The sequence below is a fragment of the Lutjanus erythropterus genome, chromosome 8 (genome assembly GCF_056507025.1).
Source record: "Lutjanus erythropterus isolate fLutEry1 chromosome 8, fLutEry1.hap2, whole genome shotgun sequence".
NCBI classification, from domain to species: Eukaryota; Metazoa; Chordata; class Actinopteri; order Lutjaniformes; family Lutjanidae; genus Lutjanus; species Lutjanus erythropterus.
The window spans coordinates 23,745,424-23,771,780 of record NC_139324.1 but is presented as its reverse complement, the minus strand read 5'-3'; the positions used below and the strand labels follow the sequence as shown (position 1 = coordinate 23,771,780).

The following is a 26,357-nucleotide window of genomic DNA, read 5'->3' as shown; positions in this document are numbered from 1 at the left end:
ATATTTATCAAAGATTTCTTAAAAAAATACATTAAACTGTTTGGCAACATTTCACACAGCTTTTCTTTGTTTAAACAGTAAACTAAAGTAGGGTTTTTTTCCTCAACTCTTAAAGGGGCAGTTCACCCCAAAATCAAAAATACATATTTTTCTCTTGGTCTGTAGTGCTAATTATTCATCTAAACGTTTTTGGTGTGAGTGACAGAAGATTGTAGATATCAGCTGTAGAGATGTCTGCCTTCTCTCCACTATAATGGGACTAAATGGCACAATTCATACAGTGCTCAAAGCTCCTAAAAAAAAAATTTGACTACAGGCCAGCGGAAAATACGTATTTTTGATTTTGGGATGAACTGGGATGAACCCTTTAAAGCTCCATAATCAACACTGTTTCATAGCAGATGATAAAAAGTCTGAGCTTTTTAACCACTTTTTGCTGAACGATTTGATTTTATGACTCATCTGCTGTTGTGGTTGAGGTGCCCTGTCCTCATCAACCTTGTCTCCGGCAGCAGCAGCAGACAGCTATTTTCAGCTCTGATAAACCCACTGTACACTACCTGCCCAGCACCAAAACGACAGGCAGCTGGTGAAGGAAGCAGAATATTTAGAGGCTAAGGAACCACATATTTCTCTCAGGAGCTGATGGAGACCAAACCACACCCAACAAGTGAGTAAATAAATGTTGGTCTGGGTCTGCTTGATGTAGAAACTTGCTAACACATTGCATTCTTTGCTGCTGTATACAGCATAATGCATGTATATGGATTTCAATTACAGGAAACTTACAACTTTCTCTGCTTGCATCATTTTGTGCAGTGACAACTGATATTCATCAAAGATTAATATAAAACATACATTAGAATGTTTTCTATCATTTCACATTTAGATTTTCTAGCTTTTATTTTCAGATAAAAGATGAGTGAATATTGAACTGATGGAATGATTATGATGACCTGTGTATGCTTTATGTGTATATTATAGGGCTGAACCAAATGCTTACACCATTGACATGGTAATTACCATCCAAAACAGAATTCAAGTGTTTTTGTGTTGTATTTGTTTTGTTTTTTGAAGAAATGAAGTTGAAAGTTGTGTCAGCTGCAATGAAAAAGAGACAAGAGACTCATAAAGGCCAAGAAATGGTAGTTCCTCTATTGCATTTAGTTACTTTCAAAACTCAAGCTTGAATGCAGCCCTGCGAGCTCCAAGCTATGATGAGTGTGAGCATCTAGTTGACTTTTGGCTGAGGTCTCCCCTCCTGTCCTCATATGTTATTAGACTACAATAGCAGGGAAATATTTAAGCTTTGGTTTGACCTAAACTGGCACCTGTTAGCTAACATGTTAGCTATGCTAGCTTCTTAAAATGATAATATGTCAATGTTGTGTTTAGAGCTTGTTGTAGTAACACCTCAAAAATGTCAAAAAAACAATGCAGGTTTATACCCCTGCCTCTGCTGTAGGTACATGTAAGTAGTCAGCTGCTTAGCTGATAGCTAACAGGCTATAACAATAGTTGGTAAAAAGTGATCAACGTAGCCTTAAAGGGAACTTTTGCCATGCTTTATGTCGAGTCAGTTTTGATGGTCAATGTAGGCGATAGAAGTAATAAATACCTCAGTGTGTGCCATACTGACAGAAGAAGCTCAGTTCTCTTGCTGCATCCAGTGATGTCACGGTGATGCCTTTAGTGTTAAGGAAGAACTGCATGCTGTTTCAGCTTGAATTTCTAGTCTCTGCTACTACGTATCCAGTGGGTGTGCTAGATGAGTATTTTACAGCCAAAAGAGGAACAGTGGCATGGGCTTCAGAGGCTCACACAGAACGCATCCTGATACAAATAGGTACTTCTGGCATGGCTCCGCGAGCAGGACAACCATAGACTGTATGAAAAATAGTGGATGGAGCTTCTGGGTCTGAAAAGTGAAGCCAATGCAGAAGTGCCTTAAATCTACATGCCTTCTAATGGCCAGCAGGTACCAGCTCCACTGGTTTCAAAAGGAAGTCCAACTGTATATACTCTTTTGGTGAAATGACCCTACCTCTCTCTTGATTTAAGACTGCAGACCCCTGTGTTTTAATAAGTTTATGTTCTCAGTGACTAGTTTCAAGTCTTCTTCAATGCAGCATGTTCATTCGTTTTGCAAACTATGGTCCCATTTAGAGGAAAACAGATGGTAATACCAGGCATGCTTTAGGACATGTCTACCATGTCATTCTCAGTGATTTTGTCAAATCAAACTGTCAAATAACGAATCAATATGTCGTTAAAATCTGCTAAAATGTTTGCCAAAATATAAATTACTGTGCTGTTCAGCTGCAGTATGAGAAGATTGTGACCATCATTGTACTGTTTAGCTGTAATGCAAGAAACTCTGTGGCAGGCAGGCCACCATTTTTCCCTGCTGAATAGATGAAACAAAATCAAACACCTCCTGAATCAAACACCAGTCCACCACCAGCACCAGGTTCTCATAGGTACTGCACATGCTCTGGTTGCAAAACCAAGATGGAGAACCCCCTGATGCCAAACTTGAGGCTTCAAAACAGTCGTCCACAAACCACTGGGTGACGTAACGGTGAGTTTACACTTGAGGATAACTCAGCTTTCTTGGTAGATATAGCACACAATGAAGAATTTATGGCTTTAACTGACTACATTTACCATCAACACTGATTGGACATCCACATAAAATGTAGCAAATTTTCCCTTTAAGGATTTTCCTTTCTTTTATGATTAAAATGTTTAGAAATGTCTATACTTTAAAAACTATTTCACCCCAATTGCCACAGCGCTTTTGCACTCATCCATCACTATAATTTTGGAAGAAGAAGAAAAAAGCCAACATGTCTACATGGACAAGATGTATGCATCTCAGTTTGTGAAAAGAAAACATCTCATCCCAGTGTTCTGTCATTTCCTGCCGTGCATCCCTTCGCCCACTGACACAACAGACTGGCAGCACTGTTGTGTTTGCATATTCTCTGACAGCGGACAATCTGAACTAGAAAGCAGATAGTCTGAAATCTAACAAAAGGGAGATTCTCCTCGGGGCAAATACAAGGCAAAAAACTGCAGTTTGCATGTTTGTCTCGTTCCCATAAATGTTCCAAACCACATGCAGACATTCAACGAGCTCATAGGTCTGCCAATTCTGTTCACAGGGCCCACAGCTGTGCAGGGTAATGAGGGATATGGATAGGGAGGGGTGCCACAGGCCAGTAGGAAGCAGCTTGTTAGCATAGTTCGCTGCCAGAAAAGGTGTTGCCGAGTTTCTGTTGCAATTTAATTGGACGATCCTGTCAGTGTGTTTGTCTCTATAGGACAAGATGTCAGTGACTTTCAGGCAGCTCTGCAGACAACACACTGCCATCTACAAATTAACAATGTGGGCATGAATAAGTCTCTGCTGCCAGCTTGGATAATGTTTTACAGATTTTTAGATTTGACGCATTTTGACTGTTGAATGTCAAAGTTTTCTGTAAGATCTGTGAGAGAACTGTCTTCTCATTAAACAAAAGTGTAAATAAGAAATTCAAAGTACTTTACCTGTCTCTTATATTGCAAGTGTCAAACTGAAGCTCATTATAATTGCCCAGCAATCCTTGCTGCACATGACTGAGGTTCATTGGCTGTCTGTTGATGAGTATGAGCCGAACACACCCCTGGAAGGCCGGAGTCAGGTGCTGACAGTCCACAGTGGGACATCCTGGAAGCAAGTGATACATGATGCAACTTTTAATTTTACTATACAAACACTGAACCTTTCAGGAAATATTGTTACAATGTGCGTAAAAGGATAATTCTGATTATTTGAAGTGGAGTTGCACGAAGTATTTATCAATAATCAGTGTACGCTGTACCTACAGTAGATTGCGGTCGGCACGCCGCCAGATGGGGGAAGCAGCAGAAGTCCTGTTATAGGAAACTAACCAATGTACTGCTGTGGACAGGGTCCACCTAAAAAGTCAATACCAGCTTAAGTGTAGACTATATTTAGACTATTTTACCTTGCCACTAGACAGCCTTTATCAATGGAAACCACTGTTATATGAGGCAAATATTGCTCTGACTAAACCAACCAAACCCAACTTGCAAAATTAGTAAAATAATTAAAAACAGCTGGTCTACTGCTTCCTCGATTACTGTATAACTTTGGTGTTTCAAAAAGTTAGTTTGGATTCACCAAAGTCACAGAATAACACAAACAAACTAACCAATTGAGGCAGCAGTAGACCAGCAACTCCTGTGTTCTGTGGGGTAAAATTACTGTTTTTTCTTAAGGAGTTTGGTTGAGAGAGGGAGAGCGATATTTGGCTCATTTAATGGCGGTTTCCTGTTGGAAAAGGCTGTCTGATGGCAAGGTACAGAGGTGAAAATATTCTAAATATTGTGTACACAGATTTTTACTGACCCTGTCCACAGCAGTACATCGCATAGCTTTCTACAACAGTACTTCTGCTGCTTCTCCAAACTGGGGGTGTGCCGACCGCCATCTGCTGTAGGGAGAACCGCTGTGAGAATCCACTAACCTCCAAAATAAAAGTTGCCTCTTGATTCCACTTGGTCCCACAGTTCAATTGAGGAGGAGGGCTCACTGTCCACAGCCACAGTGATCTGCAGATTTCTGGTGTCGAGACTCACAGAGTGCCACAAACCATCGTTGACTCTGTGACCTAAAGAGGAACATTTCACATTAAGCCACAGTTAAAATGGCAAACAGTTTAGTGGTCTGCAGCACAGAAAGAGATATTGGTTGTGTCCATTTTCCTGTAAACCCGGAGGCTGTGAAGAATTTCTACTACAGCACTGCGGTTCTTCTAATATAGTCAGTCAGCTATAGTGTTTTCTCAGCAGCCTCCAGTGACAAAACAATGGCCACACAAGAACATGATCATTTATTATTAATTTCACCTGCATTTAGGACTAATTAAAGATGCAGTTTTAATTTTGTGAAACCTGCCAATACTGTCAAATCCCCAAATTTCCTCAGCACATTTCTTTTGCACAGTTGTTGACACATGAGACGGTGACAAAGCTTCAAGCCTCCTTCATCAAAAAAAAAAAAAAAAAATCTCTCCCTCCTCCGCTCTGTCACTTGTCAACGAAATTCTAACTGCACATTTCTGAAGTTAATGTGTAAATGAGGAGGAACTGCTCTAAAGCCAGCTCTTTCATACTTGTTAGTCATTGTGAACACATACTGTAGGTGCAGTACTGACTGAAGCGGTATTGTACTCAACTCCTGTATGTTATACTTTTACACTCTCCATCTCAGAGGGAAGTCTTACTTCAGATTAAGATTTTGAAAACCTATAATTTAGCACCATTAAAAGGATCAATGACTATAATTAAGTCAGTTTCGGGTACCTGTACTTTACTCTTACTTAAGTATGCATAACACTATGTAACCTACTTTCAAATCACAATTCACTACTGAGTGGCCCTACTATTTGAACTAATGAATTAATCGATAAATATTTTATCTGCATTTTTGTAGCCAATAAAGCAAATGAAACCGTGACTTACGATGGATGGAAAAAAAACCCTAAAAAAACGCTGCAGCAGGCACAAGTTTTAAGAGATGACTGTAACCACTGACCAGAACAGCCAAAGTGTTTTGATAATAACTCATCACATACCAGCATTTTATCATCGCCTCGCTGCATACTGAAGCACAAGATACCCTTTAGCAGCTGAATCTGACACAGCGAGAAAGCCTTGTGGGAAAACCAAAACATTAATATCTGACGAGTTGGGAACGAGACCAGGCTCGAACAGCGCAGGACTTGGACTAATGATTCGGAGAAACAGAAACCCCTTTCATTTGAATGCCTGCTATTCACCATTTCCTCTGGCATCACAGTCAGGTGGGGAAGCTAAAATATCTTACTGCCGTTTTCCAGGTTGCAAGTTAAATTGTGATCATTTCACTGCTTCCTGATTGATCATCAGCTAAACAGACAATGGATAGTAAAAATCCAAAGGGACATGGGCTCATACTTCAAGGCAAAACAACATACATGACACTCCATTAGCTACCATGAAACAACAGCTAATGTTAGCATTCAGCCACTTCCTAGCTAATATTAGTGACATCATTACTGCCACGCAAAACACACACTGCTAAAGTGCTTGTAAGTTTTTTGTTCAATGAAATTTGAATGAACACTACACAGAAATCTGTGTGCATTTTACTTCCAGGCTTAAATAAAAGTGTACAAGAAGCATTGATATTTCAGATTTTATTTACATCTTTCCCAGCATATCATATAACATTATCAAATGGCAATGTTAGCCAGGAAGTAACTAAATGCTAACGTTAGCTATGGAAGCTAATGTGACATCAAAAATGTTGTTTTAGCTTGAAATAAGGGGCGATGTCCCTCCAGATTTTCACTATCCATTTTCTGTTAGGTTGCAATTCAACCAGGAAGCGGTGAAATGCTAATGATTTGTCAGATTACCTATGTTTATACAGCTTATCCTGACCCGACATACTGTTCCCATGTGAATTAGTTTTACTTGTAGTTGCGTATATTTCAGTAATGTAACAGTACTTCTAGCTGAGTGCAGATTTTCAGTTCTCTTTTCACCACTGCTGCCAGCCAACAACTGGACTTGTGTGTGTAAGTTGTGTTAGGATAAGTGTCCATTAATTGCAGAATATAGAGTGTGATGGGATTTTTTAAAACCAAATTTCCAAATCACTTTAAGCCATTAACCTCCCACATATAATCACTCTGATGCTCATTGGGGAAATTTTCTGTCAGGTTTCATGAAAAAAGCACACGATCCACTCAAATATTCTCATTATAAATTTTGCTCTTCCATCCGACTGTTTTTTATTCAAGTGTCATAGTTCCCTTATGTTAAAACAGCAGAAACCCCGGCTTTTTAAACAATTGCTTATCTCAATATTGTGATACCTGGGAATAAAAATCCATCTGAAAATCAGTTCAAAACCATTTAGTCTTTAAATCTATTAAAACTCAAAAAGATGAGTAATGAGCCAACTCAGCTTGATCTACAAACCATTCCTTTTTCATTGGCAGTGACAGCTCATCTCCCAGAGCTGTAGCCTTCAAGAGGACACAATGCCACAATGGCAGCCGTGAATGGAAATTACTGATCCACGCCTCCATTCTGACTCTGCCTGTGTTGAACCCAGACTAAATTAGCATCCAGATTGAGCTGTGCCGTGGTTTGGAAGCTCAGAGGGGACAAGACGGTCACGCAGAGTGCACTGGGAGTTATTTTAGTCGGAGTAAAATCAGATCTGTCCAGGCACTTGGGAAAACTTGAGAATTTCACTCGCAATCCAATGATGCCTTTTGCTTACAGAACAACCTCTTATCCCAGAAGACTGCGAATGCCATGGGCGTCTCTTCTCCACCCCATTGACTGTTTCATGGTATAAGAAGCGTAGCCGCGAGGGACTGCTGGCGAGCATCAGTGGGAGTATCCCTCCTCCCTGTTCATATATATATATCTCATCATCTCCTTGCTGCTGGCCAAGCTTGACGTGTCAAAGTACTATCTAGGACACATATATAATGTTTTTTGTATCACATCAGTGACCTACGTGGCAGTTCCTCAACTGTAAAGAAAAATAAAGCATTTGCCTACTCGCCTTCTGTCTGAGACTATATCTCTGAGCCCCAGTGCTGCCTCCAGGAAATACACAGCTTCATTTGACAGTTTCATGTCATTACTGCACCAAGCTGCAGTGGCAGCTGCCTCAAGTCTTTGACAAGCACAACTGGCAGTAGATGCAGGGTGACACGAATGAAACAAAAGCTTATTTTGGATGTTGTTACCCCTCATGGACAATTGTATCTCCTGTTTTGAGTAGGGTTGGGTACTGTTCACATTTGAACCAATATTGTAAAGATATCATTACTTGGAATTCAGCCAGTACCCATCATTACTGTTTTTTGGTGCTCGACTCCCTGTAATAACAAGTATGTAATTTCTGTTGTAAAAAATAAGTCAAAATTCTCACCACACAAAATAAAATCCCTCCAGACTCCCCTCTACCCTCCTAAACGCGTCTTTATAACCTCTAGCCTATCAGTCTGTCTCCAGTGCATTTAATGCTGTTGTTTGTTTCTCCGAGGAAGAACCAGTGATGTATTATAATGAACTAGATACAGCATGCAAATACGGCTCCCAGTCAATCCAATGAGAGTTGCTGACCTTGCGCATTAGCCAAAAAAAATGTTTTCTAAGTTCCGGGTTCTGAATATGCAGAGAAGTTTTTTCACCCTTGCCCCGGCTCGTGAACTCATAGACTTAATGGCTTTTCTCAGTTCTAGGAAAGTTTTACAATTAAAACTCTATGGATAAAAAAAAAATCATAACAGAAATAGTCATAATTGAACTTGTTCGCAGTTTCAGGTGTCGTGTCAACACCTTTTGATTTTGGGCGAGTTGGTCAAACAAAATAAGATATGAAGATGTCACTTTAGGTTTGGGAAACTGTCATGGGCATTCATCTTCTGACTTTTGATGCACCAAATGATTGATCAATAATTGCTAGATTAAATTAATCAAAAAAGTAATAGTTGAATTTGGAGCTGCAGTTGTCTAGTGCAAAAAAAACTGATTATAATTACAGGTTACTTTTGAAAAATACAATATAAATGAATGCTTATGGAGTTTTATTATTTTTGTGAAGTAAAAAGCTCTTTCAGTGAGTAGGATCCCTAACTATTCATTATTTTTTATAATCTGTGCTCGGCAAGCAGAGTGACGAAGTGACAAGTTGGTCAATTAAGGGAACCTGGGATTCTAGTACCACCAATACAACCAACAATACATTGCAACAGGCTTTAACTTTTGGCCCGTGGGCCACCATTAAAGTTTCAGTGTTGACCATCCAAGTGAAAAAATGTGGGAAGCCCTATTCTCTAGTCTCTCACCCAGATGTATTCCTAGGTACTGAAGTTTCTCTCTTTCTTTGCTCTGTGGTACCTGTGAACATATCAAGTTTAGTGCCTCATCCAGGGTTTGACTAAGACAAAGATGTTTGCTAGTGTGAAAATCAAGCCTATAATGTTGGTGCACATCATGTCTGGGCTGAACACAGGAAGACAGATCAATATTCTTTCCACATTAGTGCTATTGTGCACTTAGCTCAAGTACAGCACTTTATCAAACAAGGCCAGTTACATTTCTCCTTAAGCTGTTCTATTGTCTACAGTTCGAAACAGCGATGTGATGGTTCTAATAAAACTGAGAAGTGAGGAGAACAAGAGGTTATATTTATAGAAAATAAATGATTTGAAACAACTTTGATGAGCTGCAGCTCATGAGCCTGCAGCTCAGTTTAATGATTCCACTACGACACTTCTGCTGCACCACATTTGACACTGCTGAGGTGAGTGATACTGTTGTACCGGAGGTGAGAGTGGTGAGAATGCTCAAGAATCCTTGTGCTTGACTCATGTTTAGTTATATTTGAAGTTCTTTCTTTTTTGGGTGTTAACAGAGAGTGGAATGCACACAGAAAAACATACATTTTCATTAATGTTGAAGCAATTTCATGTTATTTATGATTGTGATGATTTTGCAGCTGAAAGTAGTAAAGTTGCTCACCATAGTGGCTGCAAATGTCAACAGGTAACTCTTTAAACACAAAATAACCCAAACTCTGCACAGCACACTCATGTTTACTGACCCAGTCCGTCTGACTTTGCCTCTCTGTTATCTTGTCTGCTGTTTAGTTTAGTTTAGTGAGCTAACGTGCTTCAAATATAGACAGGCAACATTACTTAGCAAACAAAGCTTCTTAAAGTAAACTTGATAAACATTACCAAGTAGCTCATTAACTGACGTGTTAATGTTGGACCTCTTCTGGTTACACCCGGTTGCTCCTTCTTCTCTCTTATCTTATTCACCATATTCACACAGTGGCCATTTTCTTTTGATGTCACACTCAGAGTGGGAAGCTCAAATATTGTACTAAAAGAAGACCATAGTGGGGCACTGGGCCAAAATTAAAGGTACAATAACATATTTGATAACCCATTAGCCACTGTGAGACAAAAGCTAATGTTAGCATTCAGCCACTTCTTAGCTAACACTAACAACATTATCGCTGCGGCACAAAACAAACACTGCTTAAGTGCTTGTAAGTTTTTTGTTGGGTGAAATCTGTATAAAAGCCACACAGAAATATATTTTGCAGTGAGCATATTGTCACACACACAATGTTACTGACTGAACCAGAATATTTCTGAGATCAAGTTAAGAGTAAGGCAGCTTGCTAATGCTGAATTGCAAGCTTGATTACATTCAGTGCATTTTATCTCCAGGCTTAAATAAATACGACCAAGATCTGTGTTGATATTTCAGAATGAATCGATGCCTTTCCTATCTCATCATCTAACACTATCAAAAGGTAACACTGGCTAGAAAGTAACTGAATGTTAATGTTAATGATGAAAGCTAACATGTTATCAAATATGTTGTTTTAGCTTGAAATATGGCCCAATGCCCATCCAGACTTTCGCTATCCATTGTCTTGTAATCAATCAGGAAGTAGAGAAATGATAATGACTTTGCAGATCCCTCACATTTACATGGCTCACAAGCTGGAACACAGCAGTATGGCAACTGAGCTTCCCTGAGTGTGACGTCAGAGGAAAATGGCCGCTGTGTGAATTAAGAATGAGGTTGTATAGCAGAAGTATTGTTGCGTCTATGATTTCATCAAAGTAAAAGTCCTTTGCTATTTTCATGTCTTTGGTAGACATGCACATGTTCTACACCTCTGGATTCCACCCACCCATCATACAAAAGATTTCCAGCTGCTCCCAAAATCATGCACAAGTTTCAAACAGATCTAGGAGTACTTGAAATTAAGGGATTTACCACCCATGTCTGGGTTTGATGCAGCACATTTGCACAGAATAAATCTGCATTTTACAGACTAGATCCTGGGGATTATCTCTCATTACACGTTTAAAATCTGCGCTGAGTAGCTAGATGAGCCCCCTGAATTTGTAACCAAGATGCTACCAGAGCTCTTGCTCAATAATAATTTCCACTGTGACCTCCAAAAATCCATCCAAGGATGAGAGAAAAAACTAAGGATCGTAATGAAAATAAGTGGGTAAATAAATAGATAAATGCTCACACATTACTGAGAAGTCAAGTCATATCAACTAATATCAGACCACCGCTTCATTCTGCTAAATTAATTTGACGTGAAACTTTTGCTTACTCTTATCGTTTGTAATTGCAAACAACGAGAGGACTGCAGGTCATACTCCTCATGTGCTGCAGCTCTAAGATAGTCCCTTGTGTAGAGAGGTAATTTAATGCAGCTTGAGGTAAATTATATAAAAGGGAATATTGTCCCTTAGCTGTGGTTGTCTTCTCCATCTATATTTCCCTGCAGCCCACCATCTGCTGAAAGTCTGGCTTCCCCAAACAATCATGGTTATCTCTATTATCTTTGCTAAGCAATCCCATACCGAGGATTGAATGATATTTTTCTCCAAGTAATTCCAAGAAAATAAACTTTTTGATAAAAGTAAGTTGGATGAAAAGACTTTGTCTCAGTGTGAAGCACATAAACAAGCAGTCAGGTGGAGTTGGTGCAGCCCATACCGCAAACAGGTTATTTTAGGGTCAACATGCTCATGTGGATGTGTGCGTCTCAAGTTCTGCACAAGAGAGATGAAAACCCAAATGCCGGAGCGTACCCATCTATAGGTCAAGTTTAAGGTTATAGACTTAGCACACTGCAGCCCAGATGTATTTGAACTGTGGTACACCCACCAGATTTGTACTCTTCTTTCCTCATAAGTTTTTTTTTAATAAATGCAGAGGGGGCTCTTTGGATTTTTCTTGTAAACAAACATAAGTTATGTTTACATTCAATGTTGCTAACTAAAATCCATATTGGGAGCCCTTGAGCTCTAAGAAATGTTTCAAACTCAACATCATTGACATCAGGAACTATCTAAAAACATGGTAAATGCATTTCATGTATGAAGACATACAGAATTGATGTTTTCCTATAATTTGTGTATTTGGTCTCACACCTACTGTATGCACATGGATATTAATAGTCTGCCTTTTAAGCCTGTTTGAGCTGGTAGATAATAACTTACACTGATATTATAAGTTGAGTAGATTTTTGTTGTTGGACATAGTTAATTCAATCTAAATGGCAATATATTTTAGCACTATTTAGTTCTCTGTATTTCCAGTATAACATTATGATGGTAAATTTGAGAATTTAGGTAAAAGTAATTTGAAAGCATCCAGGGAAGACCAGTTGTAGTTGCAGGAGTAAACATCTAAATGTATCTATGTAATTGATAATCACAAAACATAAAAAATCTTGGCATGTTGCTGCTTCCTATAGATCAGTTGAACAGCACAACACCATAAGCAGGTCTGTGTATTGTGTCGCATACATGCGTGTGTGCATTTGCGAGACAAACAAAATGGCGATACACTCACGGAAAAAAAAAAAAAACTCCACAGAGCTCCATTAAGCCAGGGGTGTCAAACTCATTTTAGTTTGTGAGCCACATGGAGCAGCCCAACAGCCTAATTTGCTCTCAAGTGGGCTGGACCAGTAAAATCTTTTCATAATAACCTTTAAGTAACTTTGGGCAGTGCTAAAAGTGCCTAAAGAAGAACAGGGACACCAGTTCAGTCCCAACTTGCAGGATATATCTGGCTGGGGAAAGTGAAAGGTAGCGCTTCCCGCTTCCAGATCAGACTGTGCTTATACTGGACAGCTTCCAGGTGTGAAAGTGTGAAACTGTGTTAATGTGATCAGGGCATTTCTGCAAAAGCATCGCTCTCAGTGAATTCTCCCTGAATATATAAACACCTCCAATCTTTCCCTGTTCTAGGTAAATTACTGTAAGTACATTCTAAAAAGGGTTCGTAATTAATGAAAACATTTTACAAAACAGATGGTGAATCGCCTGAGATGTCTTGAGGAAATGAGGTGCAATTTCAACAATGTCTCAATTTTTCCACATTCAGCCAGTCTATTGTCATTAGATGTTCATTATACTAAAACAGATCACAGTGGATCTTTAAATACACAAAACATTTTTTGGAACTGAACAACAATACAGTATTTTAATTCTTTCTGATTTGAGATCTAGACATTCTATTAGTTTTCCAGATATTTCTTCTCCTGTTTAGTAATGCTCGCATCACCGCACGACACCAACTAAAGTGATGCTAATGCCTTACAAAGACTTTACAAATCAAAACAGCCTTAGCAACGGGGGTCCACCAACATTGTTTCAAGATAATGGTCTGACACAGATTACTTTGTATTGAAGCTGCTGACTGACAATTTTTTTGCACAATGTTCAATATTCTGGTGTGGAATGACTGACTACTCCGCATGTATTTTACACTTTGCAAAGTCGGTGTGCAGATTCTGGCCTGCAGGCTACACATTTGACACCCCAGCCAAAAAGTATTACCTTCATCCATCACTACATCATTAGATAAAGTGCACCCTTTCTTATTTCAAATGTAAAGACATACACTGTTTTCTGTCTTGCATATAAATAAAATGCTTGTGTGGTTTAATCTGCAGAAATCCAAAACACTTTCAGTATGATATATCATAATTGCTATCGTTATGGTATTCATTTATTCACAATAGAGCTTTTTATTGACCAGAAACGCAAGGCAAAGACTCAATAAGAATTCAAATACACTGTAAAGTAGTGAAGATTAATGTTAGAATGTGGTTTGTGCAGTGAATGAAGTCAGGGACGGTCCTCACTAACAGAGTCATCAAATACATGCTTTCCTATGTGTTTTTATGCATATATGTGACCTGTGGACTCACCAGCAAAGACCTCTGATTTCTGTCTGCCTGAGCTGTGGAGGGTCAGACTCAGCCGGCTGTTACTGATCCGCAGTTCCAGTCTCTGGGGCTCTGGGTTCAGCTGCACATGGAGCAGCAGCCCGTCTGGATTCCACGTCCTGAACTGGAAGCGAACAGAAAAGCCCCCCGTGGCAGACGCCGCTGACGGAAACGACAGGAAGCTGCTGCTGGAGCTCAGGAAGGTGCAGGCCACCAGCTGGGGCGGCGAACACGAGAAGGTCACGTTGCCCTGGAGGACGACAAATCCAAGGACACACATTTACATGCGTCCTCAGCTGCATGTGAGGGCAAGCTGGTCTCATGGGAAATTCATTGTGATATGACTGGAAATAAAATGTTGATATGCAGAAAAAGGAGCAGATGGTTAAAGAACTATGACTCATTAGCAAAACTGTGACTTTATTTGTAACCTTTAACCAGTCACACTGAATTATTTGCCTTCAACTGTCAATTAATCATAAGCAGTGACTCATACGGCTCAGATGAAAATATTAACTCATAATAACAATTCAAGAGGGCTGCAACATTTTGTGCATGGCATGAAAAGTTAACCAATTCCAATTAAAATAGTTTGACAGTTTATACCAGTATAGTAATACTTAGACTAAGTTTAAGTATTGTATCTGCTTAGCTTAGCATAAAGACTGGAAAAAAGGGAAACGGCTAAATTGGCTCAGCTCCAAGATAACAAATATCAGCCTTTCAGCACTTCTGAAGCTCACTGATTATTAACATGTTATATCTCAAACAACATATGATGTGTTGGTGAGCTTTAGAAGCAGGCTGGTAGGCTGATTGCCAGGCTGGCTCTTTCCTCCTGTTTCCACTCTTTTTGCTCAACTAAGATAACTGGCTGTTGGCTGTATCTTCATATTGACTGTCCAGATAAAGTAGTGGTATTGACCTTTTTTTATCTAACTTTTGGCAAAGAAATGAATAAACATATTTCCCAAAATGTTGAGAGCTTCCTTTAAGAATGGAGTAAAATAATTAACATAATGATCTGCAGATATTTTCCATATCTTTTCCCTGCAGGAGTGATGATTTTGTAAACTCCTAAGACTCTGTTTACACCTGGCATTAACTTGCGTCTTAGGTGATCCAATCACTAGTGGACAGCTCACACCTATGAACATGTGTCTCCACGTTGTCTTGAGTCTGGAAAAAACACTTATGTCATTTTAGTTTACAAGGACCAAATGTGTTGTTGTTTACAATTAGCTGGGGCAGCAATGCTCTTCCCATGCTGAAAACTAAAAGAAGAGGAAGAATAAATGTGCAGTTTCTGTTGTATTGTCCCTCAGACAGTGTGTTTCGTGTCTACTCCATCCACAAGAGTCAATTTTGCCTGTTGTTGTGGTTTATTCCTCTTATCTCGTACTTAAAAATGACACAGTTGGCACAGAAATTAGTATGTACTTCCACTTTGGCAGAAGACCTCAGTTGGTCCTTCAATCCAGGGCACATTTGCACACACACTGCTAAAAGAATGTAGGTGTATGCTGCCCAGACCAACTCTGAATGTGTAATTGGATCTCAGTGCATCTCGGGTGCGTTCACATCTGTGCTTTGAGCTGTCCACTTGGGAGGGCATAGTTTGGATTATTTGACACGGCAGGAGGACCAGCATGGCAGCTAATATGGCTTTCTCTCTCTCTCAACCCAACTCCTTTTGCAAAAACACTACTTTTGCCTTGCAGAACATCGCTGCCTTGATCTGTTAGTTTGTGCTGGTGTGTGACTTCTGTGAACTTACCTTTTAGCGCACCAAAGTCAACCAATAACACAAACTAACTAGCAAATCGAGGCAGTGGTTGAACAGCAACTCTCGTGTTCTACAAGGTAAAATTATTGATTTTGTCAACGAAGTCTGGTTGGTTTAAAGAGAGCGATATCTGGCATATATAATGGCAGTTTCATTAAGCATTACATTGCTTAGCATCCTCCACTGGGACTACTGCTTCTACAAGCTGAGGGCATGCCGACCACCATCTAACTGTAGGTAATACTGATCCAAACTATCCTTTAATGCCATGTGTAAACAGGGCCTGACTAAGCAGAAACACAGGCTAGATTCAAGATTAATCCATAAAAGGTATTTTCTCCAAACCAATACGGCAGAGCGGCCATGATCAAAAACCGTTTAAGTTTACATTTCAGTTTAATCCTGTACGGTGCACAGGTTGTGTTAGGTACATTAAAACACAGGCTGGTTGTGTCTTCTAAGGTCAGAGTCCCATCAGTCCCAGTGCCTGCAGGGCAGCACAGAGCAATCACAGCTCTTTGACTCTCAATGTGATTCCCTCCCATCAACCTCAGGGAGATAGCCCCATTGAAATTCCATTACAGCTTCCATCATGACAGTCTCTCTCCACCTCTCTGCCTCTGTTGTCAGTAAAGGCCTTTTAACGCAGCAATCAGACTTTAAAGGCAGAGGATGTCTCAGACGAGATGTGGCTCGTGGCTCTTTGGCCGACCAATCTGATTTGTGTGGGAGGTTGACTCTCCAAATGAATCCATTCACACACTTGGACTTAATGACATAGTAGTTAGGATCACAATGGATGTCATGATTGTTTTCACATTATTCTCTCCTTCCAATTTCTGACCAGAATACCTTAAATCTGCCTAATCAAATGCCATCATGAATCACTCGAGAGAAAAATGTGAAACCTCACAGCAAGGAGAAATAAAACTACAGCATCAATTTTAAACACCGATCTGAGGCATAGACAAAGTAAATTGAAAGTTGTTTTTAAAGTATTTGGAGTACATTCATGGTTTTGGTCACTTTTAAAAGGTAACTGTCTAAAGAGTTTTTCCCAACAGCCAGAATCGCTCTATGTACTACTGGCACTGAGTAATAGAAGTTTGAACTCACTGAGGTATAAGGTTTTCATTTCTCCTGAATATTTTTTGCTAATAGATGCCTGCAGATAACCCGTAGCTGGGACTTATTATCTAGAAAACACAGTGGAACCACAGCATTTAGCCTATAGTCCCAAGTTCAAATCTGATACAAAAACAATACCACAGAAAAATGAATATTTACATATTTTTCTGGGGGTATGTCCAGGCATTTTCCAACAAAAGGCTGTTTGAAGTACCCCAAAAAACCCTGCTTCAGTGTAACGGATGCATAAACACACAGCTTTTTTCCCCTTGTCGAAACTAGCTTTATTTTGTGCATATAGAGGCGTCAAAACAAGTGCTATAGTGGAAAAGCAATTTATATAAAAAGCGACTCAAGGCAAACTATTTCACAATTTCCCTGTTCTAGCTTCATATCGCCTATTAAAACTGCATATTGTCATTTCATTGTCTATACAGAGACACCATCAGCACAGCGATGTTTTGAATGATGCAGCAGCAGTTTGCGGGTATTTATTGATGTAACAGTGACTTTTGCACTGAATATTTTGCTGAACTGGATCAACTGGACAGTTGCCAATGTAACAACCATTTTTGTCAGAGTTTTATCAGCAGAGTCGAAGGGAGGCTTCAAAGGTGAGTTTCCTGAATTTTGTAATTGCTGGTTTGTGGCATTGATTGTACCTGCTGTTGTGATTGTATCTGGAAATGGAATGCATCAATTTAAACATGAACGCCCTTAGCTTAGATATGCCGCATAAACGTAGCAGTTGTCTTCCTATACATGCACATGCACATCTCATCAGCCATAGATCAAGAAGATGCTACATTAAGAGCATCTTCATGCGTATTTATTTTCAGTTTCACAGAGTTTCTGGCATTGTATGAAAGCACGCTGATGAAGACAAGTATGCAGCCTTCAACTTTACCTCCATGTCTAAGTCATCATTTAACCCTTTCGGTGCCTGGTGCACCTGTTTAGCTATCTGTCATTTCATGCTGAGCCACTCACACAGGTGACAGAATAAAATCTAAATTCTTCAAATACTTCGGTTTGTGACAAATGACCTGAAAAATCAGAAGAAGAAGAATCATATTCTCATCACCATCAGTTGTACTTTGTGTTTAGTGCAAATTAGCGAATGTTGATAATATGCTAAACAAAAGATGCCAAACATGGCAAGCACTGTATGCTAAAAATCAGCATGTTAGCATTATTGCTGTGACCATGTTAGCATACTGATGTTAGTATTAAGCTCTATGGCTGCATCTGAGTACAGGCTCACAGAGCTGGTAGCACTTGGTAGTATCAATCTTTTTGTGCTCACTGGTAATGAAAGAAAATTACAGCTTATATCTACAACCTGTGTCTTATTTTGTATAGTTTTGGCCAGTGTCCAGTGGTTAGGTAAACCAAAACAGTATTGTCAAATCTATACAGTAGGACAAATGTGCACCAGAAAGAGGTTCAGCAGTTATCTACAGGGCATTCACAGACAACCCACTGCTAGCAAGTTGTATGTGGATATTATCCTACCTACATGTCTCTTTTATTCATCTACTGTTGTTTGTTTTTTTAAATTTCAATTGTGAATCATTTTAGTCATATAACATGTAGGCTACCATAAGTCATTGCCCAAAGAGAGTTGACCTTGAGTCAATTGAACAAAAACTCTTATATATGCCTGTCACACAGGAGACGTATATGAACATACATTCAACCCACATTTATCAGACAGCTGTCAAAGGTTAATCAATGGTTATCACTCAAAGCAGAGACTCCAGTCTGCACTCTACCTCTATACACTTTACTGCTAAACCTGCTAAACCGTTGAAATGATCTCCCACTGTCTCTATTTAAATATCATTGAATCCATTTCCTTCACCAGGAGAGATTCTCTGCTCTGTAGTTTCAAATGGAAAAGTGCTTTCTCACATCTCTGAGCTTTTAAAAGCAGTCAGTCTGTTCTTAGACTACACTGAGCTCCAGGAAGTCATCCAGCCAAAGCTAGATCTGCAGGTGGAGCTGAAGATTTTTCTGACCTGGTACAAAGACTATTCATCTTAGAGAGGTGACCAAAAGGCAGATATAATATATCTGTATTGGCTTATCACAGATATGTCAGTGGAAATTACACTGTAAAGTCATACAGAAATGCAAAACAGATATCTGAGGTAATTTAGAAATATTGTCACACTTAGCTTTCACTAGAGAACTTTATTTTTGAACTACCTCAGTATGTTTTTTGTCTGATATATTGTTATCAGATTTTAAATATCTATATTCGCCTCAGACATCCAGTATCACTCTGGTTCTTTCCATCTAACTCAAGCTCTTCAGGATACATCTTCAAAAGGAAGATCTGACACAACACTGAAACTCTATGCAACTCACCACGCTGTGTATCTGTGGCTTGCGTCTCTTTGCGAGGTCTATGATATTGATTCCGTTGTAGTACAGGTTTTCCATGCAGCCATGGAAATTCTTCCTCAGAAAGGTGCCGGGTTTACCAGGCAGTGGGATGCCTCCAAAACTCAGCTTTGATGAAAAGAAAACAGAAGAGGTAGAACCGTTAGCACGACATGCAACAATTAATCCAAAATAGTAGTATAATAATTTGTATATAATTTAAAAAAGTAAAAACATATATTTATATATGGTGTTTTCATAAAAAATATATATTAAATTAAATTCACATTCTGTGTTGTACTGTACTTACAATGTTACTGTAACATCACCATTATAACACATACAAGTTTAAAAATAGACACATATTCTCACCAGTTACTGCATGAACAGCTGAGCCAATGATTCAGCAAGTGGAAAAAAAAAAACACCCACTCACTGGCCCCAACGTACACTGTAGAGTGACTGTATTGATGCAGTATGTGCATTTCAGGTTTGGTTTTGTAAATGTACTTAAGTTCCATCACAGGGAAACATTAATGCTACGGCACTTTGGGAAAGAGCTTTTCATTTTTCAAGATGACAATATCGCCCATGCACAAAGAGATCTGCTGTTGAAGTACTTGGCTCTGACAGAGCACTGACCTCAACCATATCAGACACCTTTGGTGTGAACTGGAACTGTGAGCCAGACGTTATCACCCAGCATCAGTGTTGGACCTCATTAATGCTCTTGTGTCTGACCGGGAGCAAATCCCTGCAGCCAGGTTCCAAAATCTTTTTGAAGCCTTCCCAGAGGAGTGGAGGCTGTGATAGGAGCAGATTAATGCCCGCTTTGGAATAACATTATTGTCAGTTAAATGTTGGTGTCCGCATACATTTCCCCAATCTAGGAGTACATAAACACTGAACATAAATACTGGTTGTAACTGTGCAAATCCGAAAAACATCTTTGAGGGTGACAATTTTAGGAATTTACCTTTGCCTAAGCCCCAACCTCTTAATTAACATTGCTGTGCCCGTCAAGCTTTCTATCTCGCACCGCATGGTTTTGGAAATACTAAAAAGAACAGCACCCTCACATGGAGAATTGCTCTTAAAACCTTATGCACACCACTTCTGTAGAGAAAACTAAAGCTTGACAGGCCTACCGTTACGGTTGCTAAACTGTGATTGGACAATTGATCCTTTTTCACTCTGAGTTCCAAAGAAAACAGAGTGCAATGCTTCAAACTCTGAAAACTACACCCACCAGAGAGGAAAATGATTGGTGCCACAATATGCAACCAAGGGCTGAAATGGTTAATAAGATTACTGTAGCTAGCTTAAAACATTAGATTTCATTATGTCAAAGGAATATTTAACTGCATGTTTTTAGTCCCTAAATCCACCCAGATATTAACCACAGCATTGTCACATTATAAAACCTAATTAGTTTGTACAATATATGTAATGAAGAAACAACACATACAATTTTTTTGTGTTGTAAAAAAAAAAAAAAAAAGGAAAAAAGTTGATGGTTAAGGAATGTTGCTGGGGGACCTGTAAAAATAACATAATATAACCTATAGTCAGATCTTAAATTAGCTTAAGTTAGCACAAAGATAGCTAACTAGCTAGCGTTTGACTAAAATTAGTTTTAAGATGCAACTAGTTAGGTAACTACTGATGTAGATTACTAGCTAGTTAGGTAGTGTTTTGCTAACTTTAGCCATCATATGTGCCTAATTAATGATTAACTAGTGTTTTCCTCACACTGGCTATCATAAATATCTCTGTTACAGGTTCCCAACATCTTTTGACCATCTACAAATTTTGGCTTTCTTTTCAACATATCCAAACCTAGGACATATCTACAGCTCTAAGCACAGGAAACGGAAAAGGACAAAGTCGACCAAGGTTCTGCTGGATACCAAATTTGCTGTTGTTTGAGCACAGCCTGAAAAGGAGCTGGACTTAGGAAGGGGGCACAATCAATTGGTCAAATTACAGTAAAAGGCCATATCTCATGAGCTCTATTGTTAGAATAAGGTTTGGAACTGGAATAAAAAATAATAATGCAAAGTTTTTAGAGGTTGACAGTCCTCTTGGCAGTCTGTTAATCCTTTGAGACAACAAAAATAACTTGTCTCTGCTACTTTTCTGGTTCTTTCTTTTCCATCGTTCATTATGGAGATGCAAAACATGCCCCTTCCCAAGGGCTTAAATAGGCTACACTAGACTCTGTTTTCCACAGTGCTCAAAGGCTTATTACTAACTCCACTGCTCATCACTGTGTTAGTAATAATAGGGTTGCCTGGCCCTCACTGGATAAATTCATTAAATGGTACGCTTTTTGAAAGCCTTTCTTGCCATTTCACCTCCAATTTATGTAATTCAATCGCCACATGAACTCACCTCATAGTCCACCTCCAGTGAGTGTCCTTCTCCCTTGGTTTGAAAGTGCTGTGTGTGGGTGTCCACTGTGAGGTTAACCTGCTTGTTGAATCGCTCTATATGAACAGAGTGCCAGTGCTGGTCATCCAGCAGACTGCCCACAGTGACTGCAACACGACCGCTGCTGAACCTCAGCCTGCTGTCGTCTGGAGAAACACAAAGAAAACAGCAAGAACACGGTGAGCAGCTTCACATCTTGCACAGTGATCCTGTGAATGTGTGGGGGCAGACAGGCAGAGCGCAAAAATCCAAGAACAAATTAACTCCTATTCACTCAGGTGATTTTTTTCTCAAATAGAAACAGGTAGGTATACACTGTTTAAATTGTTATTAGGACAATAAATTACTCTGTCAACAGAAAAATAATTACAATTCTTATAGTCAAAGGCGTACTATGCAGCATTCTCCTCAAAAAACAAAAAAAAAAAAAACACATAGACTAAGAATAGACTTATCTGTTAGCTCTCGTCTGGAGCACTGTGTGGGAATTACAGGTACTGCGTTGGAGTGGTTTTGTTCCTACTTGTCTGACAAAAGTTTTTCAGTTGGCTTTGGTGACTCCTCAGCACCTCTCCCTTGTGTAGTTCCTAAGAGTTCTATTCTTGGGTCAGTCCTGTTCTCTCTTTATATGCTTCCTTTAGGGTCAGAAAATATGAGCTAACGTCTCGTTCTGCTGTTATGCAGACGATACTGAAATTTACCTGCTGCTGAACGGGATAGATGGAAACTTCTTAAAGTCACTTCTGGAATCAATTAATTCAAAGCTTGGATGTCCTAAAACTTTTTTTAAGGCAGAGTCCTGGTCAGAGCCGTTTAATCACCCCGGTGCTGTATTCCCAGTCGTCACACTAGCCTCTGCCCTCCTAGCCGAGCTAATCACAGCTACAGAGCAGGTAGCAGCAGTACACTGGTGACTACAGTGTTACGAGAAGAAAAGGTCTGTGTTGCAACAATCCCCTAATATTTTTGACCCGGGCCTGTTAGCAAATTGGAAAACATGGTCAACTGAGACTTTTCTCAATGACTAACAGTTTAGTCGACTATTACCTGTTGATTCCACTGTTTCAGAAGCACTTCAGCAGCAGAGCTTTTTGCCCACATGATTATGCCGACTTGTTCACATCTGGTCCTCTTTCTTTGCTGTCTGTGCTTCTACCATGCATAAGTAGGCTACGTAGTTAAATACCTTCTTTTTTTGTCTGTTATTATGATTGAAAGTCTGCATGGGGCCCAATCGATCTGCACTGTGCAGCTTGACGTGGCATCCGTCAAAAACAGACTCGGAGCGTATTTGATGTGCTGCTTCTGGGACACGCTGCTGGTGGAATTGCAAGCACTGCCCTCAATCACAGCCCAAGTATAGATTCACATAAACATAATCCCTCTCATTCAGTTATGACCCTCCTAGAAGTGTGTGTTGGCGGCTGTATCTGCAGAGACCCTGCCTATGCCTGAATTTTCTTATTTTCTCGTATTTTATTGTCTTTGGGCTTCAGCCTGCATCGCACCATCTTTTTTGTCTGCTCTCTGTCTGTGAGAGCTGTAGAGAGAGATATACACACACAGACAGAGCAGACAGACAATCGCTTCAGCTGTATTCACACAAAATGTGGCATTGTACGGATGTGTGGCCATCTTTATTTAACCAGAAAATAACGTTTAATTTCTCTAATTCCTCTGTTCTCGCTATCTTAATTCTCTGGATAGGTCTCTCTTCCTCTCTCTCCCTCTCTCATTCACTGAGCTAGTGAGGAGGGGACAACTTTCAATGGTGTGTTTTCAAACAATGCTGCATAATTCTCCCTTCAAGTGATTGTTTAAAAGTCATTTATTAACAAAAAAATGTTAAAATGGTTTAATTTAATAATTGTATCATTTTTTTATGCTCTCTTCATATTCGTATGAGTCAGTTAACTTTACTTGGCAAATAGCAACCTGACATGAAGATCTTATACCTCTACAACCCATTGTTTTTTTAACTTTTGTCTGACAATGTCAGCAGTTTGAAGACATACATTTGGTCTGTTGTGAAAAAACCCATTACTGGGCGGAAATTAGATGAGATGTACCAACGATAACCACCACATTGCTGTGCCACCTCTCTATCATGAAAACATCCTCCAGAATAAACCCCTTTTAAAGGCTTCATATCTTCTCAATCAGGTAATAATTCTCAAAGTCAACATGAAGACACTCGCATTCACTGCAAAACTACATTCTGGAGGAAATAAAAAATTGATTTTCGAGGGAGACGTTGGGAGAGCACCTAAGTTGAGATAGAGGTCCAGTCTTCCACGGTGAAGCTCCAGGGTAATGTAATCTCCTCTCTGGCCCTCTCCATGCAGCAGAACGCCCTCGGCCTGATGGCTCTTGAACCGCAGAGAGATCACGTCCTTCACTGTTGACATGGACTTCTGGTTGAACCGGTACAGCAAGGAGCTTCTGCCGTCAAAGTCTGCCACGTATGACTCTAAAAGAAAATCAGAGTAACTCTTAAATCAGTATTGGACACTGTAACTTCAATGAATTGTAAGGAAAATTATATAAGCGACAATTTTTCTTTACACGCTTGCACTACTTTCAAAATTTAATGACTGTAGGGTCATATTTTGAAAAAAAGCTCTCACTATACTGCAGATAGATACAGATACTGCTTATCACACAATGTCCTGCACAACCACACGCCTTCATACATTTCCAAACTTTTGCATCCCTGTTCCACCTCTGGGCCACTCAGATCATCCATTTGTTTATACCGTGTACCCTCCGCAAATCCAAGGACGATTGTGCTTTTTATTGTGCTACAACTGCCTGTAGCCTGTGGTATTAAAAGTTCTATGTATACATCATTCATTTCACATCATGTACAAATTGAAAAATTTAAAACTGAACTACATTTACTCAACTTTCTTTTGATAGCGGGGGTCATACAGAGATCAAGGTCTCTTTTTTTGTAATGAAATTCAAATAATATTAAAAACGGTTGAAGTTTAAATGATTGTGGGTTTACACTAATATTTATCTGAAATTGTTGAAAACTAAACGATGCCAGGATCAAAGGTGGCAAATAAGCTTTAAAGTACTAATGTGGGTTGTGCTTATGACAAAAGCTGCATTCTTACGGAAGAAAGTATATATTTTACTTTTACACAATAAACGCTAACTGTAACTAAACTGTAAATACAAAAAAAGCAATATCATGTGCAGAACTTCATACTTTATTTTAAAAGGTGATATATATATGTATTATATATATATATATATATATATATATATATATATATATATATATATATATATATATATATATATATATATTAATTTTTTACAAACAAATAAATAAGACACTGAAAGTCACAATGAGAGAAAAAACAGAAGAATACATATACTTTCATCAGACTGCATTGAAAATGTTATATGTCATTGCTTTTAAGAAGTTTGCTCAATACAAGATTTTTCAACAGTGTCCTGTAAATTTATATTTTGACATGTGTTCACAAATCAGTCCAGAAATTTGGATTAAACTGAAATACAAAAATGCCTGGCATCTCAGGTGTAAAGATGGTGTGCTACAAATCGAATGCTAGATGGTTACTAAGAGGGTCGAAGTTTTTGGTTTTTGCTCATGAAAATACTTTAAACTAATCTCAAATCTCTGTCAAATCTGTGGGATAAATCTGGCAAAAGAGAAATGCAAGAATAATAAGAGATAATTGTGTGCAATTGTACTAATAGCAGAACAACAAGAAGAAAAACATGGCTATAAATTACATGAAATTACATTACATGAAATCGTAATTGATATAACTGCAGTTTCTTGTCGTGATAAGTAAGCGTGGGCTATGCTGCAAAATTGGTTTGGACAAGCCAATTGATTTAACTCAGAACATAGCCACTCGTGACTGTAATTAAATTCAGTTTAATACAAAATAATAATCCTTTCAGCATCACCACTATCAAAACAATCAAACGATTAATAATGTAATTAAGTAGCAGTAACAGTTGGCGGAGACTTTCCACAGTGGAGTCGGTACCAAATAACGGCACAGGTTAATCAGTCTTTATAGTCTTGTGTCCCGAGACGTGCAGCTCTGGTGATCACTGTTTGAAAGTGGCTTTGTGTTGTCACACTGCAGCAGTGCTGCGAGGAAGGAAGAGAGTACTGTACTCTCTCATCACGGCGCCCAAACCAGCCACCTCCTCCCTATCAAAATGAAGACAATCTCAATCCATATTACACTCCCCCTCCTTTACTCTGCTCATTCATATACAATTGATTTCAGGGAGTCAGGGAGAATATATTTGAGATCAGTTAATAGGATGAGGGCATTCTCAGTGTCACCTCTATATAATCCTGCTTCAGAGAGACACTCCTGTATAGATTACGTTCTGTAATGCAGCACAATGAGCTGCATAGCAATGTACCCTGTACCCTGTCTCTTTAGTGGTTTAAAGACACAAGTGAAGAGGATAACATGTAGTTATCACCAGGAATCTTCCTCAGTGGATCACTCATATTATTTAAGAGAATTATTTTTTGCATCACAGGTTTTCTGAACTTTTATGTTTAAATACACAAATGAGACATTATCTCATTAAATGCACAATAAACCTTCAACTTCAGCACAAGCGTCTCATGCATATAATTTAATGTATGCCATATTTTATTCTATCCATAGTGTATTATAGTCTATTCTTTATATTTTGTATTCTATAGATTTATATTATTATCTATAGGGGATAATAAGGCTCTTT

General features: G+C 39.1%; 1 protein-coding gene across 1 annotated transcript in view; it reads right to left on the bottom strand.

Moving 5' to 3' along the window:
* LOC146322850 (contactin-associated protein-like 5) overlaps positions 1–26,357 on the bottom strand; it is a 128,987-nt gene that overhangs the window by 54,904 nt on the left and 47,726 nt on the right. Inside the window, exons 5-10 of the mRNA XM_084724959.1 lie at positions 23,869–24,072; positions 21,564–21,748; positions 19,155–19,298; positions 13,850–14,117; positions 4,536–4,679; positions 3,553–3,712 (exon numbers count right to left, since the gene is read on the bottom strand). Coding sequence (XP_084581085.1) covers positions 3,553–3,712; positions 4,536–4,679; positions 13,850–14,117; positions 19,155–19,298; positions 21,564–21,748; positions 23,869–24,072 — 1,105 coding nt within the window. The remainder of the gene's footprint in view (positions 1–3,552; positions 3,713–4,535; positions 4,680–13,849; positions 14,118–19,154; positions 19,299–21,563; positions 21,749–23,868; positions 24,073–26,357) is intronic.